Here is a 17,369-nt window from a genome sequence, read left to right on the forward strand (position 1 = left end):
TGGTGTGTAAATGTTAGTACTACTTACTGAAATGGAATGGAAAAAGACTTGAGGCCCTGAGAACTGAACCATGTTTAGGAGCCTTGGAACAGTAGCAATTGTCATCTCTGTAAATAAGGTTATTGATTTCTAAAAGGTCTATGTTTAATCAGATGGATTAGTCATTCTGTCTTTCACTCCTGTGGTGACTAATTCAAAGGAAAAGCCTCATCATTTTGCCAGTTGGTGTTTAAGAGTTGCTTTGTTTTCTGTGAAACTATTAGAAAAGTTTATTCAACTTTTAATCATTAAGCATTGTGATAAATTATAAACTTAGAAATTGTTTTACTGTATTAAAAATGTTGGATTCCTGTAATTCTAGCATTTTGGGAGGGTGAGGTGGTAGGATTGCTTGAGCTCAAGAGTTCAAGACCAGTCTGGGCAACATGCTAGGACCCCATCTCTACAAAAAGGAAAAATAAATTAGGCCTGGGAGTGCATGCTTGTGGTCCCAGCTACCCAGGAAACTAAGGTAGGAGGTTTACTTGAGCCCAGGAGGTTGAGGCTGCGATGAGCCATGATCGCTTCATTGCACTCTAGCCTGGGCAACACAGTGAGACCCTATCTCAAAAAAAAAAAAAAAAAAAAAGACTGTGGGATGTTAAATTATTAGGGCACAGCAGCAATTTAAACTTCTTTGTATTATCATCTCTTACAAATTAATCTTTATTTGAAGCAGCCAAAATGTGTTGAATCCTTAAGTACTCTGTGCTAGGTATTTTGTCAAATGTTTATATGGATTGTCTCTTTAATCTTCTGGAGTAAATATTTTCTCATAGTTGAGGAAACTGAGACTTAAAACAGTTAATTTTCTCATTCACAAGCTAGTACATGACAAAGCCTAGATTCAAGTTCCAAGTCTTAAGTCCAAAGACTGTATTTACCACTACACGATTAGCCTAAAAGAAAAGCAGTAGGTTCTGTCTCTTTATTAACTTTTGATGAGGTTGTTAAGCATATAATATTTAAGGGGAGAATTCCTATATGCAGTTGCTTGTTTTCTTTTAGCCTGAGGGTGGTAGTGGTAAATTCTCATGCCTGAAGGTTATGCATCCTTCATATAGACCAGTGGTTATTTTTTCATAACCTGTAATATTAACTTCTTATTGCTAGTAATGATCCTGCATTCTTGGTTGTTTTATAACAGGCTTTCTTCGAGAGTCACCCAGCTCCTTCAGCTGAGCGTACCATCCAGCAGTGTTGTGAAAATATTCTGCTGAATGCCGCTTGGCTAAAGCGAGATGCTGAGAGCATCCACCAGTACCTCCTTCAGCGGAAGGCCTCACCACCTACAGTGTGAATCCTGAGGTGCCGCCATTGGCGGTTCTGCTGCTTCGCTGCAGGGATAAGGTGGAGCTATTGAACAGCTGATTCATATGCCAAGAATTTGGAGTCTTCTTTCAAACCAGTGGGGGTTGGACAATGAATGTAGTTAACTGGTTCCTGCTCACACTCCAGAATTAAATTCTATTGAAAAAGGAAAATCAGCAATTCAGCAAAAAATAAATAAAAAATAAAAATGTAAATATGATAGTAATAAAATAGAGCATAACGAAACTGTGAAACTTTCTGAAGCCTTGTCAGTGGTTAAAAGTATTTAACACTCTACTGTTAATGACAGATGTTCTGTTTTTATAACCTACCAAAAGGAAACTAGAGGCTTCTTGGTGAAGAGGATTTTTGTGAAGTGGTTTCTATAAGCAGCCTATAAGCCAAGGGTGGCATCCATTTCTGGGAATGGTTAAACACAAAAGGCTGATAGCTGGCATAACATAGTTGGAGTCAGTGCATAATTCCAAGTGGCTTTTTTTTTTTTTTTTGGCATGGGGATTGGCCAGGAAGATATATTTTCCTGCATAACTCAATCTGAACCAAGGATTGTAGTTTTCCTCCTTGCCTTCCCTTCTTTGTGACCCCTTGGCCAAAAAAAAAAAAAAAAAGTTAAAAAACCTACCCTGTTCTGGTTTTTTTCCTCCCTTTAGTTCCACCCCAACCCCCATTCCCCAGTGTCCTTCTTAGAGATAAAGAAATAATAAGGAAACATCTTTCATAGCCACATTAAATAAGAGAAACTGATATACATTATTTTTTCTTTCTTTTTAAAGATGACTTATAAGAACCCTGAAATTCACAGGTGAGACAATAGAAATAAAAAGATCTTCAGCCAGGCCTTTCTGAATGAGTTATTCTGCTAAAAATGGTCTTAGTTGTCTGACAAGCCAACTATTGAACCTCTTCATAACAGTGTCAACACTGGCTTCTCCTGGTTCATTTTATGTGTGCAAGAAGTCAGTGGTAACTGCTGCAGGGCTTCTACATTAGTGGTAACTGGTTTAAAAAACAGACTGTAAGCCTGTGTGTGCCACTGTTTGCTTCAACAGTATATCCTACTAACAAGCCTCACCTGTTTAATCCAATGAGTTCTAAATCTAAATCTCATTCCCTTCCTCTTTCCCTACCTTTTTCTCTTTTTCTTAAAATTTTTTTGTTATTAACATAAATTCATATTTGGTGTGGCTTAACTGTATTTCAGAAGGCCATCAGATTGTGAGACTGCTTCCTTGAAACATTTTTGTGCTATTGTTTTAAAAAAATAATAATTAAAAAACAGTTGGCGTTAATAAAAATGTCAATGTGAAATTGATGTCCTGATTCACTTTATTCTCTTTGATAAGAAACTAAAAACTTTCCTATCATTCAGTAGGCTTATGCAAAGTTATACTATCATAGGATTTTTCAAATTCAAGAAAATCCAGTTCCTTAATTCCTAATCTATAGATCCTAACAGAAAAATCCTGAGATTCATTCTAAATCAGTTCTACATTCTCAAAACTCTCTCGGAGACTCTTACAGTCCGCATTCAGGAATTAACTTGAGACTTCCTCAGTCCCTACTTTTGAGGCACCCTAGTCCAGGCACCATGCTCAGGGCTGCCCTCAGGCTCTCCAAATGTGCTTAAGGCACCAGTGAAGCAGGGGCACCAAAAAGACTGAGAAAAATGCAGTTTTAATTGAAGAACTCAGAATTTTACAATCAGAAATTCTGGAAACAGGTTATTTTACTTTCAGCATATACATGATTTTTCTGTGTAATAGTTAAGTAGTTTGAATTACATTCAGGGAGAGGTTATACTGGATGTCTTCCATTTTCCTTTCAGAACCCCTCTTCATCCCACTCTGGACCCCAGTGGGTGCTGACCCACATGGACTGCATGAATGGCTCCCTTGTCCTCTGACTTGAGCTTGTGTTTATCCAATTAGTAATATCCAAAGAAGATGAAAAGACATGAGGAAAAGATGGTCAGAGTACTCTGACTTTCTCATTGCCAGGTCACATGGGTTGTCTGTGTCCTTTTACCAAAGACCACAGCTCTTATCAAGCAGCCCCCTCTAGCTTCTGGCTCCTACTCTTCGCTCCTTCCCATCTAGGAATAGGAAGGAGAACTTGAGAGCAGGGTGCGGTGGCTCACGCCTGTAATCACAGCACTTTGGGAGGCCAAGATGGGTGGATCACCTGAGGTCAGGAATTCAAGACCAGCCTGGGCAACATGGTGAAACCCCGTCTCTACTACAAATACAAAAATTAGCTGGGTGTGGTAGCACATGCCTGTAATTCCAGCTACTCGGGAGGCTGAGGCAGGTGAATCGTTTGAACCCAGGAGGTGGAGGTTGCGGTGAGCTGAGACTCCATTACACTCCAGCCTGGGCAACAGGAGCAAAACTCGCCGGGCGCGGTGGCTCAAGCCTGTAATCCCAGCACTTTGGGAGGCCGAGACGGGTGGATCACGAGGTCAGGAGATCGAGACCATCCTGGCTAACACAGTGAAACCCCGTCTCTACTAAAAAAATACAAAAAACTAGCCGGGCGTGGTGGCGGGCGCCTGTAGTCCCAGTTACTCGGGAGGCTGAGGCAGGAGAATGGCGTAAACCCGGGAGGCGGAGCTTGCAGTGAGCTGAGATCCGGCCACTGCACTCCAGCCCGGGCTACAGAGCGAGACTCTGTCTCAAAAAAAAAAAAAAAAAAAAAAAAAAAAAGAACTCTGATTGCTCCTGTGATTCCACTGCAAGTATCTGGCAGCTGTAGCTTTCACTACTGGGCTTCTGTTTCCAACACTGAGGAGGGATTGGCAGAGAATGAACATAGTTTACTATCATGATCTGTGCTTTGTCAGGGAGGTTGTGGCAGCTAACAGCAGATATACATCAGTTAAGATGACTACCAGGAAGAAAAAAATAATCCTTGCCATGGTTTGACTGACAGTACCAGTATGGTCCTCTGAGACATCCCCTACCCCTACTCTAACCAACTTTAACCTTCATCATCAATTTGACAAATTTTACAGGTATATTACATTACACTGTAATTTTGGGCAACTCTTAATAGGGCACTGATTACCTTGCATTATTTGTACTAATCTAGACATTCTCTTCCTTAATGCTTATTAGCTTGTACTTTTAAAGTAAAGGAGGGGGCCAGGCACAGTGGCTCACGTCTGTAATCCCAGCACTTTGGGAGGCTGAGGCAGGTGGATCACTTGAGCCCAGGAGTTTGAGATGAGCCTGGGCAACATCGTGAAACCCCATCTCTACAAAAAATACAAAAATTAGCTGGGTGTGGTGGCATGCACCTGTAGTCCCAGCTACTTGGGAGGCTGAGGCGGGAGAATCGCTTGAGCCCAGCAGGAGGAGGTTGCAGTGAGCCGAGATCATGCCACTGCACTCCAGTCTGGGTAACAAGGCAAGACCCTATCTCAAAAAAATAAAATAAAAAATAGTTGAGGAGGTGCAGGTATGGTAGCTCACACCTGTAATCCCAGCACTTTGGGAGGCCAAGGCGGGAAGATCACTTGAGCTCAGGAGATTGAGACCAGCCTTGGCAACATGGTAAAACCTTGCCTCTACTAAGAGTAAAAAAATTAGCTGGGCATGTTGGCGTGTGCCTGTAGTCCCAGCTACTCAGGAGGCTGAGGCTGCACTGAGCTATGACCGCACCACTGCATCCCAGGCTGGGTGAGAATGAGACCCTGTCTCAATAATAGGGTCAGGCGTGGTGGCTCGTGCCTGTAATCCCAGCACTTTGGGAAGCCGAGGTGGGTAGATTGCTTGAGCTCAGGAGTTCAAGACCAGCCTGGGCAACATAACAAAACCCCGTCTCATTATACAAAATACAAAAAAGCTAGGCATAGTGGTATATGCCTGCGGTCCCAGCTACTCAGGAGGCTGAGGTGGAAGGAGGATCGCTGGAGCCCAGTAAGTTGAGGCTATAGTGAGCCATGATGGTACCACTGCGCTCCATCCTGGGTGACAGAGCAAAACCCTGTCTCGAACAAACAAAAGTAACAGTAATAAAAATAAGGAGAAGAAAAAATCAGTATGTGGAATGGCTATTAGGTTAGTGGAAGAAGTCTCAAGAACACCATACAAAATAATAGAAGGGAGATGGAAGGAAACAACTTATAAGAAAAAGTACAAAGCACTTAAAATATTTGAGATGAATGAGAATGGATGAGATTGCTGTTGCTTTTCTAACAGGTCAATTCCCTCTTCTATCAGCAGAGCACTTGTAAGTCAGAATGTAAACAGAAGTGATAGAATGAACTTAATACTGTGCCCTCTACAAGTGCAAAGAAGTTGTTTTCTTCTTTTTTGTCTTGAGATGGTCTCTGTCACCCAGGCTGGAGGGCAGTGGTGTGATCCCGGCTCACTGCAGCCTTGAACTTCGGGGCTCAAGGGATCCTCCCACCTCAGCCTCCTGAGTAGCTGGGCCTACAGGTGTGTGCCACCACACCAATTTATTTCGTTGATTTTTGTGGAGGTGGGGTTTCACCATGTTGCCCAGGCTTGTCTTGAACTCCTAGGCTCAAGTGATCCACCCGCCTCAGCCTCCCAAGTTGCTGGGATTACAGGCATGAGCCATCTTGCCCGGCCTTAATTTTTTTTTTTTTTTTGAGATGGAGTCTTGCTCTGTTGCCCAGGCTGGAGTGCAATGGCGTGATCTCGGCTCACTGCAACCTCCGCCTCACAGGTTCAAGCAATTCTCTTGCCTCAGCCTCTCGGGTAGCTGGGATTACAGGCACGCACTACCTGTCTGGCTAATTTTTGTATTTTTAGTAGACACGAGGTTTTGTCATGCTGGCCAGGCTGGTCTTGAACTCCTGACCTCAGGTGAACCACCCACCTGGGCTTCCCAAAGTGCTGGGATTACAGGTGTGAGCCACCGTGCCTGGCCTCTTAGTTCATTCTTATAACAGTAACAGAGTAGACAGACTGCTGAATAATGAAATAGTACATGACTTAGATCTCTTGGCTACCAAACCTGGCCTTCTCTTAATTTCTTATTCTCAGCAAATGGAAGACCTGTGTGATCAATACAGTAGCTAATAGCCATATGCAGCTAATTAAATTAATTAGAATTAAATAAAAAGTTGCTTGGGGCTGGCTCATGTCTGTAATCCTAGCACTTTGGGAGACTAAGGCAGGTGGATCACTTGAGTTCAAGACCAGCCTGGCCAACATGGCGAAACCCGTCTCTACTAAAAATACAAAAAGTAACCAGGCACATGCCTGTAATCCCAACTACTAGGGAGGCTGAGGCAGGAGAATTGCTTGAGCCCAGGAGATGGAGATTGCACTCCACGCCACTGCACTCCAGCCTGGGCAACAGGGCAAGACTCTGTTTCCAAAAAAAAAAGTTGCTTGGTTGAACTAGCCACATATCAACTGTGCAGCAGCCACATAAGGCTAGTGGCTACTGTATTGGACAGCACAGATATAAATCATATTCATCACTCAGGAAAGTTCTGTTGGACCACCCTGAGCTACATCTTGTATATGCAAGTGTATTTTTTTGTGTATCACTGAAAGTAACAGCCTGGGCAACATGGTGAGACTCTGTCTCTACAAAAAATTTGAAAAATTAACTGGGTGTGGTAGCACACACCTGTAGCCCCAACTGCTTAGAAGGCTGAGGTTGGGGGATCGCTTGAGTCCAAGAGGTGGAGGCTGCAGTGAGCCGTGTTTGTGCCACTGCACTACAGAGCCTGGACAACAGAGTGAGACCTTGTCTCCAAAAAAACAAGAAAGTTACATTTTTGCTAATCTTGTAACAAACTGCTGTTCATCTAAGAACATTATATCACTAACCACTATTCATTTAAAATTTTATTTTTCATGAATGTAATACACGTTGTATTCATTTTCCAAAAATTGAAGGAAAAAAAGTGACTCTCTTTTTACAAACTCATCTATGTTTTTATACTCTATGCATTTTGTATATTTTCAGTAATGAAGATAGGCTGTGCCTCCTTCACTTGTCTGACCATGTAACCAGACCCACGTATTTTCAGTCTTTGCTGTATGAAGCTAAATGTGCCATGCTCAGAGCTGCCACCCATGTCCTAAGGCATGAAGCTAATCACCAAAGACTACCTGTGAACAAAGTAACAAGCTGGCAAATGCATACCTTGAGAAGTGTTTCTTCCTTGTTTAGAGTCACTGGTTCATGAATGTTTTCCAGCCTGACTTCCTGATGTTAAATGCCAGTTTTGTGGAGTGTACATATTTGAAGAATGTGACTTTAAGTTCCTGGCTCAATTAGTTTAAGTTGCTCATGTAATGAATTCACTCAATGTTCTTTCCTCACTGGAGATGTGAACTGCACTATTTTTGGAACTAACACTTGCAATCCTATACACTATTGCCTGGGTGTTGAGCTACAAATTTTGGTTAATATCACCATTAACTAGATTCAGAAAGTTATATGATGATGAATTTCACAAAGATTTTGGTGAAGAGAGATGTGACTGGTTTGAAAAAAAGCGGGGTGAGGGTGCTCTTCTCATAGGTTCCCAATGTGCAGGGACCTCAGCTTGCTGACACTGCTGAAATGAGGCCATGCATTCCTCCCACTGGGGCTTGCTTACCTGCTGATGCCTGTCACGCCAGCCTGAGCAACTGTGTTGCCCTGACTCCTAGGCTTGGTTGTCCCCATTAACTTGGTGACTACACTTCACTGTTTCCAACAAATAAAACAAATGTGCCACCCATCCAGAAATGACCCAAGTGTGCACTAAACCCAGGAAAGACTTGAGATAGGAAAAATCTAGGTAGCTTTAAATGTTCCTGTTATCTAGGATCCAATCTTAGCCATCCCCAGAAAGATGCTGGGCAAAGGTTCTCATTGGTATGTAAGCATCACAGAAGGCTGGTGAGAAGGGGACTGGCCTTTTCTAGTCATTATCAAATAATACAGGGGCACTGTGCTCCAGCCTCACAGGCTGCTATTTGATGTGACAGGTATGCATTTTGGCCACTGATCAGAAGACCTTGGTTATCACAAGAACCTGTCAGAAAAACCCCACAGCATTAAACCTGAGTACAATATTCAAGGCAAGGTTCTGATGGATTTGTTCAATGGCTATGGGATTCAGATAGCAGAGAGTAGTTGCAAAAGCTTTTACTGCAGAAGGAAATGCCTATTATACTAGATATTGAGGCTACAGTATCAAATAAGATAGACTTGGTCTCTGCCCTAATGGAGCTTATGATCTAGCAGGGACAAGGGATATCGAATGAGTAATTTTAAGTGTGCCAACTCTGGAGTGGGAAGTTCAGTGTGCTATACCAGACAGTCCAAAGTAGCCTGAAGGTTCAGGAAAGTCTCCCTGGAGAAATGTTAAACTGAAAGCTGAAAGATGAGTAGTTGCCAGGCAAAGATGAGAGAAAAAGTGTTATTAGCAGAAGAAACAGCATGTGTAATGGGCCTGTAGTTAGAAGGAAGCAGACGTGGCCGGGCGCGGTGGCTCACGCATGTAATTCCAGCACTTTGGGAGGCTGACGCGGGCAGATCACGAGGTCAGGAGATCGAGACCATCCTGGTTAACACGTTGAAACCCCGTCTCTACTAAAAAAAATGCAAAAAATTAGCCAGGTGTGGCGGCAGGTGCCTATAGTCCCAGCTACTTGGGAGGCTGAGGAGAATGGCGTGAACCTGGGAGGCGGAGCTTGTAGTGAGCCGAGATCGCACCACTGCACTCCAGCCTGGTCGACTGAGCGAGACTTCGTCTCAAAAAAAAAAAAAAAGAAGGAAGCAGACCTATTTAAGAAAGCAAAAGAGGGCTGGGCACGGTGGCTCATGCCTGTAATCCCAGCACTTTGGGAGGCCGAGGCGGGCACATCACCTGAGGTCAGGAGTTCGAGACCAGCCAACATGGTAAAACCCGTCTTTACTAAAAATACAAAAAATTAGACAGGCGTGGTGGCAGGTGGCTGTAATCCCAGCTACTCAGGAGGCTGAGGCAGGAGAATCGCTTGTACCTAGGAGGTGGAAGTTGCAGTGAACCAAGATGGTGCCATTGCACTCCAGCCTGGGCGACAAGAGCAAAACTCCATCTCAAAAAAAAAGCAAAAGAAATCCAAGATGGGCGGGATGCACCTGTGATCCCAGCACTTTGTGAGGCTTGAGATGGGAGGATCGCTTAAGCCCAGGAGTTCAAGACCAACCTAGGTAACATAGTGAGACCCAGCATCTACTTAAAAAAAAAAAAAATTAGCTAGGCGTGGTGGCATGTGCCCATAGTCCCAACTACTTGGGAGGCTGAGGTGGGAGGATCACACGAGCCCAAGAAGTTGAGGTACGTGAGATGTGGTCCAGTCACTGCACTCTAGCCTGGGTGACTGAGCAAGACCCTGTCTCAAAAAGAGGATACTTGGCTGAGTGCAGTGGCTCACACCTGTAATCCCAGCACTTTGAGGGGCTGAGGCAAGTGGATCATGAGGTCAAGAGATTGAGACCATCCCAGCCAACATGGTGAAACCCTGTCTCTACCAAAAATACAAAAATTAGCTGGGCATGGTGGTGCACGTCTGCAGTCCCAGCTACTCGGGAGGCTGAGACAGGAGAATCGCTTGAACCCAGGAGGCAGAGGTTGCAGTGAGCTGAGATCACACCACTGAACTCCAGTCTGGCGACAGAGTGAGACTCCGTGTCAAAAAAATAAATAAATAAAAAAGGATACTCAGCCAGGCGCAGTGGCTCACGCCTGTAATCTCAGCACTTTAGGAGGCCAAGGCAGACAGATCACAGGAGTTTTGAGACTAGCCTGGCCAAAATGGTAAAACCCCGTCTCTACTAAAAATACAAAAAAATTAGCCAGGCGTGGTGGTGTACGTCTGTAATTCCAGCTCCTCTAGAGACTGAGGCACAAGCATCACTTGAATCTGGGAGGCGGAGATTGAAGTGAGCCTAGATAGTGCCATTGCACTTCAACCTGGGCGACAAGAGTCAGACTGTCTCCAAAAAAAAAAAAAAACAAAACAAACAAACAAAAAAAAGAAACTCAGGAGAACAGAAAGCTCTTGGGAAAGTGGTACAAGAGGGGTCTGGAGAGACAGACCAGAGCCAGGCTGGCAAGAACTTGGGCCTTGTTAAAGATTCAGAACTCGGCCAGGCATGGTGGCTCACATCTGTACTCCCAGCACTTAAGAGAGACAAAGATGGAAGGATCACTTGAGCCCAGGAGTTCAGGACCAGCCTAGGAAACATAGTGTGCCTCCATTCTCTGAAAAAAGTAAAAATATTCAGAACTCTAACTAAGGAACAATGGGAGAGCATCAGATTCCTCACCTGTAAAGTGGGAATAATAACAGTTATCTCATAGTTACCGGGGAGCAAAATGAGAATAATACAAATAAAAGGTCTTTTTAGGTTATAAAGCATTATAGGAATACTACTAAGATTATATTATCAGTAATAATAAGCTGTGCTGCTTTCTTAATAGAACCCAAGAGTTCAAATCTCCTCATAATGGGAACATGAAATACCCTCTAAAACCCTGACCTACTCCACGGAACTGATGGAAAGGTCGTTAAGTTTATTTCAGTTGAAACTTCCAGTATGAGGCTTATGAAGCCTGGGGGTGAATGCAGCTGTTTGGAGCAGGATCACACCATTTATGGCAATGTAGATTTCTCAGCTCTACACCAACTCCCCGACACTGCTTCCAGAAAAGATCATCCTGCCTCCTTCTCAAACCCACCAGAGCAGAATCACCAAAGCATTCTTGCCTCTTGATTTCTTTTTTCTTTTCTTTTTTTTTTTTAAGACAGTCTCACTCTGTCACACAAGCTGGAGTGCAGTGGTGTGATCTCAGCTCACTGCAACCTCTGCCTCCCGGGTTCAAGCAATTCTTCTGCCTCAGCCTCCCGAGTAGCTGTGACTACATGGGTATGCTACCACGCCCAGCTAATTTTTTGTATTTTTAGTAGAGATGGGATTTCACTGTGTTAGTCAGGATGGTCTCCATCTCCTGACCTCATGATCCACCTGCCTCGGCCTCCCAAAGTGTCAGGATTACAGGTGTGAGCCACTGCGCCCGGCCACCTGTTGATTTCTTATAGCCAAAGCTTAAGCCCAGCTTTTTTTTTTTCTTTCGACAGAGTCTAACTCTACTGCCCAGGCTGGAGTGCAGTGGTGCGATCTTCGCTCACTGCAACCTCCACCTCCTGGGTTCAAGCAATTCTTCTGCCTCAGCCTCCTGAGTAGCTGGGACTACAGACATGTGCCACCACATCCAGCTAATTTTTGTATTTTTAGTAGAAATGGAGTTCCACCAAGTTAGCCAGGCTGGTCCTAGCTCAGCTTTATAGAAGCTGCCATCATTCCAGAAATGTTACACTCCTCTGAGCTGTTCATGGCAAAATCATTATCCCAATTGGTACCTACTTTATTACACTTCAGGGAAAATTCTACCTATTTCCAAATATGTGATAGTTTATTCTTACAATGGTTTCGAGTAGTAGGCACAACCAGTAGTCAAATTTCACAGAACGGATGAGAAACCTGGAGTTTACCTCTCCAATCTGATCAGCCCTGACATGCCATCATGGAGAAACATAATGGTTCATTTTAGGCCATTTCCTCTCTGCCTGCAAAATATGAAACATTGCCCAAGGATAGGAGGGCAGAGCTTCTGCCCAGATAGGCATGTGATTTACCATTACCACAACCCTCTTGCTAGCTCTGAGTAGAACAAACTAGACACAGTTCTTCCCCAGGGAGGACACTGACTACTCTAAATGTTCTATAGTACTGCACCCCAGAGGTTGCAAACTTGCATTTTTTTCTTGACCTACACAATGCTTTCAAGGTCTTTTTGAAATTTTACTTATTTATTTATTTTCTCATGTGGCCAGTATGTGGAAAGGCCAAAAATCCTCAATCTGCTTGAAAATTTCCATTCCAGCTTTTAAAAATCGAGGGATTTTAAATAAAAATCCAGATTACCAGCTTTTCTTGAAAAATCACCACCAAGCATAGCAACTCATGCCTGCAATCCCAGCACGTTGGGAGGCCAAGGCGGGATGATTCATTGCTTGAGTCCAGGAGTTCAAGAACAACCTGGGCAACACAGCACAACCTCATCTCTGCAGATAATTTAAAAATGAGCCACAGGGTTGGCCGGGCACAGTGGCTCAGCCTGTAATCCCAGCAATGGGGAGGTGGAGGTGGGTGGATCATCTGAGGTCAGGAGTTTAAGGCCATCCTGGCCAACATGGTGAAACCCTGTCTCTACTAAAAATACAAAAAATTAGCCAGGAGTGGTAGCACGCACCTGTAGTCTCAGCTACTTGGGAGGCAGAGGCAGGAGAACTGCTTGAACCCAGGAGGTGGAGGTTGGAGTGAGCCGAGATCATGCCACTGCACTCTAGCCTGGGTGACAAAGTGAGACTCTGTTTCAAAAAAAAATTAGGCGGGCATGGTGGTGCGTGTCTGTGGTACCAGCTACTCAGGAGGCTGAGCTGGTTACATAGCATTCAGTCACTTACACAGCACTGCAGCATCCTTGTGATCTGCACTGTGGTTGATGTTTTTATGATCTCTTCCACCCTCCCATTTTTCATAAAAGGACCTGAGTCCCAGAGGGTGCTTTACCCAAGGTCACACAAAGTCATCACTGGAACCTTTATCAAAACCCTGCTGTTCTGGACACTCAGTGATGCATTTATATTATTTTATTTTATTTTTTTAAGACAGAGTCTTGTTGTCACCCAGGCTGGAGTACAATGGCACAATTTCGGCTCACTGCAACCTCCACCTCCCAGGTTCAAGCAATTCTCCTGCCTCAGCCTCCTGAGTAGCTGGGATTACAAGTGCCCACCACCATATCCGGCTCATTTTCGTATTTTTAGTAGAGATGGGGTTTCACCATGTTGGCCTGGCTGTCTCGAACTCCCCCCGAAACAGGGTCTCTTTTTTTTTTTTTTTTTTTTTTTTGAGGCGGAGTCTCGCTCTGTCGTCCGGACTGGAGTGCAGTGGCCGGATCTCAGCTCACTGCAAGCTCCGCCTCCCGGGTTTACGCCATTCTCCTGCCTCAGCCTCCCGAGTAGCTGGGACTACAGGCGCCCGCCACCTCGCCCGGCTAGTTTTTGTATTTTTAGTAGAGACGGGGTTTCACCGTGTTAGCCAGGATGGTCTCGATCTCCTGACCTCGTGATCTGCCCGTCTCGGCCTCCCAAAGTGCTGGGATTACAGGCTTGAGCCACCGCGCCCGGCCTCTTTTTTTTTTTTTTTGAGATGGAGCCTAGCTGTGTCACCCAGGCTGGAATGTGGTGGTAAGATCTCGGCTCACCGCAGCCTTCACCTCCCAGGTTCAAGAGATTCTCCTGCCTCAGCCTCCTGAGTGGCTGGGACTACAGGTGTGTAAACAAATGCCCAGCTAATTTTTCTATTTTTAGTAGAGACAGCGTTTCACCATGTTGGCCAGGCTGGTCTCAAACTCCTGACCTCAAAGGATCTGCCCACCTCAGCCTCCCAAAATGCCGGGATTATAGGCGTGAGCCACTGTGCCTGGCTTTTTTTTTTTTTGGAGACAGGGTCTCCCACTGTCATGCAGGCTGGAGTGCAGTGACACAATAATCGCTCACTGCAGCCTCTACCTCTCGGGCTTAACTGATCCTCCCACCTCAGCCTCTGAAGTATCTGGGACTAGAGGCATGAGTCACCATGCCCAGACTAATATTTTAATTCAAACATGTATTAACTTAATGCTTTAATTTACTAATTGAATTTCATTAATTCAATTCCCAGTTAACCAAAAGAAACCCAGGATAGCTGGAACAAAGAAGACTCATGCTGGACTGGAGTGCAGGCAGGGTGGTTGGAAAGGAAGTAGCCATCTTGGACCATAAAGAGGAAAGCCCATGTTATGCTGGGCTTGGTGGAAATTGACATACTCGTTTATGCCTCTGTAAATATTATTCACCGCTGGGCAATTTAGCCTACTATGATTATGTTTTGTTTCTTTGTTAAAAAAATTTCATGGAGTCAATTATACATAAAAACAAAATTGGGATTTATTTGCTTAGTTTCTATGTTCCAATCATGAATTTATTCTCCATCATTCACTAAAACTGTAGATTTTTCCTGTATTCATTTCATCTTATTTCTTGGGTACCTCCCTCCTGGAGGCTTCTGTCCTCTGGCTCCAGCCTTACTGATTGCTCCCTAGGCCTGCTGCCAGGCCAGCTATCACTCTAGGATTTCCCTTCATTATCATCTTGGAGACTTTATTTCTCACCTATACTGGAATATCCTGTTGCCTGGATCACGTCTTCCTGTTTCTTGGTTTATTTTCTTATTCTGGTGCACCACATCCTCCAGTAGTTTCCTGAGAAAGGGTACATGGATAGTAAATAAAATTTCACATATCTGAAAATATGCTTTATTTTTTTGAGACAGGGTCTCACTCTGTCGCCCATGCTGGAGTGCAGTGGCATGATCATGGCTCACTGCAGCCTCTATTTCCCTGGGCTCAGGTGAACCTCCATGTGCAGCCTCCCAAGTAGCTGGGAGTCCAAGCGCACACCTTTTTTTTTTTTTTTTTTTTTTAATAGAGATAGGGTTACACCATGTTGCCCAAGCTGCTCTTGAACTCCTGAGGCTCAAGGGATCCATCAGCTTCGGCTTACCAAAGGCTTGGGATTACAGGCATGAGCCACTATACCTGGCCTTGAAAATATGCTTACTCTACTGAATTCACAATTTAAATAATTTATAAAATTATATATCATAAATCATTGGAAAGCATTCCTACATTATCCTTCAGCATGGCTAATAAGAAGCATGATGCCATTCCCATAGTTGTTCCTTTGAATGTGACCTGCTTTTTCTGTTTTAGGATCCTCTATTAACTCATTGATCTGAAACAGCATGATAATATGTCTTTGAACGAATGTTTTCATCCATTACATTGTGTACTCACTGGGCCTTTCATTTTGGAAATCTAGGCCATTCAGATCTGAGATGACTTATTGAATTTTTCCTTTGATAATTGTTTTCTCTCCATTTCTCTATGCTGTTCCATATCACCGTAATGCTTCTTTTTTTTTGAGACAGAGTCTCATTCTGTCGCCCAGGCTAGAGTGCACTGGCGCAGTCTCGGCTCACTGTGACCTCCGCCTCGCAGGTTCAAGCAATTCTCCTACCTCAGCTTCCCAAGTAGCTGGGATTACAGGTGCACACCAACATGCCCGGCTAATTCTTGTATTTTTAGTAGAGATGGGGACTCACCATGTTGGTGAGGCTGGTATTGAACTCCTGACCTTGTGATGTGCCCACCTCTGCCTCCCAAAGTGCTGGGATTACAGGCGTGAGCCACCACACCCTGCCCTCTGTAATGCTTCTTAATTGAATATTAGTCTTACTGGGCCACCTTTAGTTCTTAAAAAACTTTTCCAGCTTTTACGGTTTTTTAAAAAGCTATTTTCTCAATTTTATCTTCTAACTCATTGATTAAAGTTAATGGTTATATTTTTTAGGTGTTTTATTCTCCAATATTCTTTTTAAAAAACAACCTGTTCTTATTTCATTGATACAACATTGTTATATCTCTGAGAATATGTATCCTCTGTTTAAAGTCGTCTAAACGATTTTGTTTTTTCCTGTTCCAGGCACTGTAGCTGGGATTACAGGCACGCACCACCACCCCCAGCTAATTTTTGTATTTTCAATAGATACGGGGTTTCGCCCTGTTGGCCAGGCTGGTCTCAAACTCCTTACCTCAGGTGATCCAATCCCCTTGGACTTCCAAAGTGCTGGAATTACAGATGTGAGCCACTGCACCCAGCCTAGATCAGTTTTTATAATGGGCAAAATATTTAAACAGATATTTCACAACATAAGATATATGAATAGCCAATAGACTGGTAAAAAATGTTCAACATCATTCATTGGCTGGGCGCGGTGGCTCACGTCTGTAATCCCAGCACTTTGGGAGGCCGAGGCGGATGGATCACGAGGTCAGGAGATCAAGACCATCCTGGCTAACACAGTGAAACCCTGCCTCTACTAAAAATACAAAAAATTAGCCAGGTGTGGTGGCGGGTGCCTGTATTCCCAGCTACTAGGGAGGCTGAGGCAGGAGAATAGCAAGAATCCAGGAGGCAGAGCTTGCAATTAAAAAAAAAAAAAAAAAAAAGACCTCATTAGGTCATCATAGAAATGCAAATTTAAACTATAATGAAATACCATGATTAGAATGGCTAAAATTTAAAAGACTGACAATATCAAGTGTTTATGAGAATGTGGAGCAACTAAAACTCTCAAACATCTGTGGTAGAAATGTACAGTAATATAGCAACTTTGGAAAAGAGTCTGGCAGTTTCTTATAAATATATACATACCATATGACCTAGCATTTCCACTCCTAGGTGGAAATAAGATAAAAGCTTAAGTCCAAGCAGGGCACGGTGGCTCATGCCTGTAATCCCAGCACTTTGGGAGGCTGAGGTGGGTGGATCACTTGAGGTCAGGAGTTCAAGACCAGCTGGGCCAACATGGTGAAACCCCGTCTCTGCAAAAAAAATACAAAAAAAATTAGCTAGGCATGGTGGCACGTGCCTGTAATCCAACTACTTGGGAGGCTGAAGCAGAAGAATTGTTTGAACCTGGAAGGCGGAGGTTGCAGTGAGCCGAGACCACGCTACTGCACTCCAGCCTGGGTGACAGAGTGAGACTTCATCTCAAAAAAAAATAAAGCACATGTCCACACAAAGACTTAGACAAAAACGTTCAAAACAGCATTAATTCACAGTAGCCCAGACACAATCCAAATGTCCATAAACAGGAGAATGACTAGGCCAGTTCTGGCAAATTCCTACAACAGAATATTACTCAGCAAGAAAAAGGAACAAACTATTGATACATGGAACAAACGGATGAATCTCACACTAAGCAAATGACAACAGACACAAAAATACTATATGTTTTATGATTCTATTTGTACAAAAGTCTAAAAAAGACAAATCTGGCCAGGTGTGGTGGCTCATGTCTGT

The 17,369-nt window shown here is 43.8% G+C and overlaps 1 protein-coding gene and 1 long non-coding RNA gene across 4 annotated transcripts in view; one reads left to right on the forward strand and one right to left on the reverse strand.

Annotated features, from left to right (window-relative positions):
• Positions 1–2,683, forward strand: part of NPEPPS (aminopeptidase puromycin sensitive) — a 98,288-nt gene extending 95,605 nt beyond the window's left edge. For all 3 annotated transcript variants that reach the window (XM_010379358.2, XM_010379359.2, XM_030923088.1), the window contains one exon: positions 1,187–2,683. In XM_010379358.2, coding sequence (XP_010377660.1) covers positions 1,187–1,339 — 153 coding nt within the window. In that variant the 3' untranslated portion in view covers positions 1,340–2,683. The remainder of the gene's footprint in view (positions 1–1,186) is intronic.
• The window catches only part of LOC115894788, a 58,168-nt gene extending 41,287 nt beyond the window's left edge, over positions 1–16,881 (reverse strand). The window contains exons 1-2 of the long non-coding RNA XR_004054966.1: positions 16,719–16,881; positions 14,615–14,704 (exon numbers count right to left, since the gene is read on the reverse strand). This is a non-coding gene — a long non-coding RNA (uncharacterized LOC115894788). The remainder of the gene's footprint in view (positions 1–14,614; positions 14,705–16,718) is intronic.
• Positions 16,882–17,369: the final 488 nt, after the last annotated feature.

Source organism: Rhinopithecus roxellana, chromosome 19 (assembly GCF_007565055.1).
Source record: "Rhinopithecus roxellana isolate Shanxi Qingling chromosome 19, ASM756505v1, whole genome shotgun sequence".
Taxonomy (NCBI): Eukaryota; Metazoa; Chordata; class Mammalia; order Primates; family Cercopithecidae; genus Rhinopithecus; species Rhinopithecus roxellana.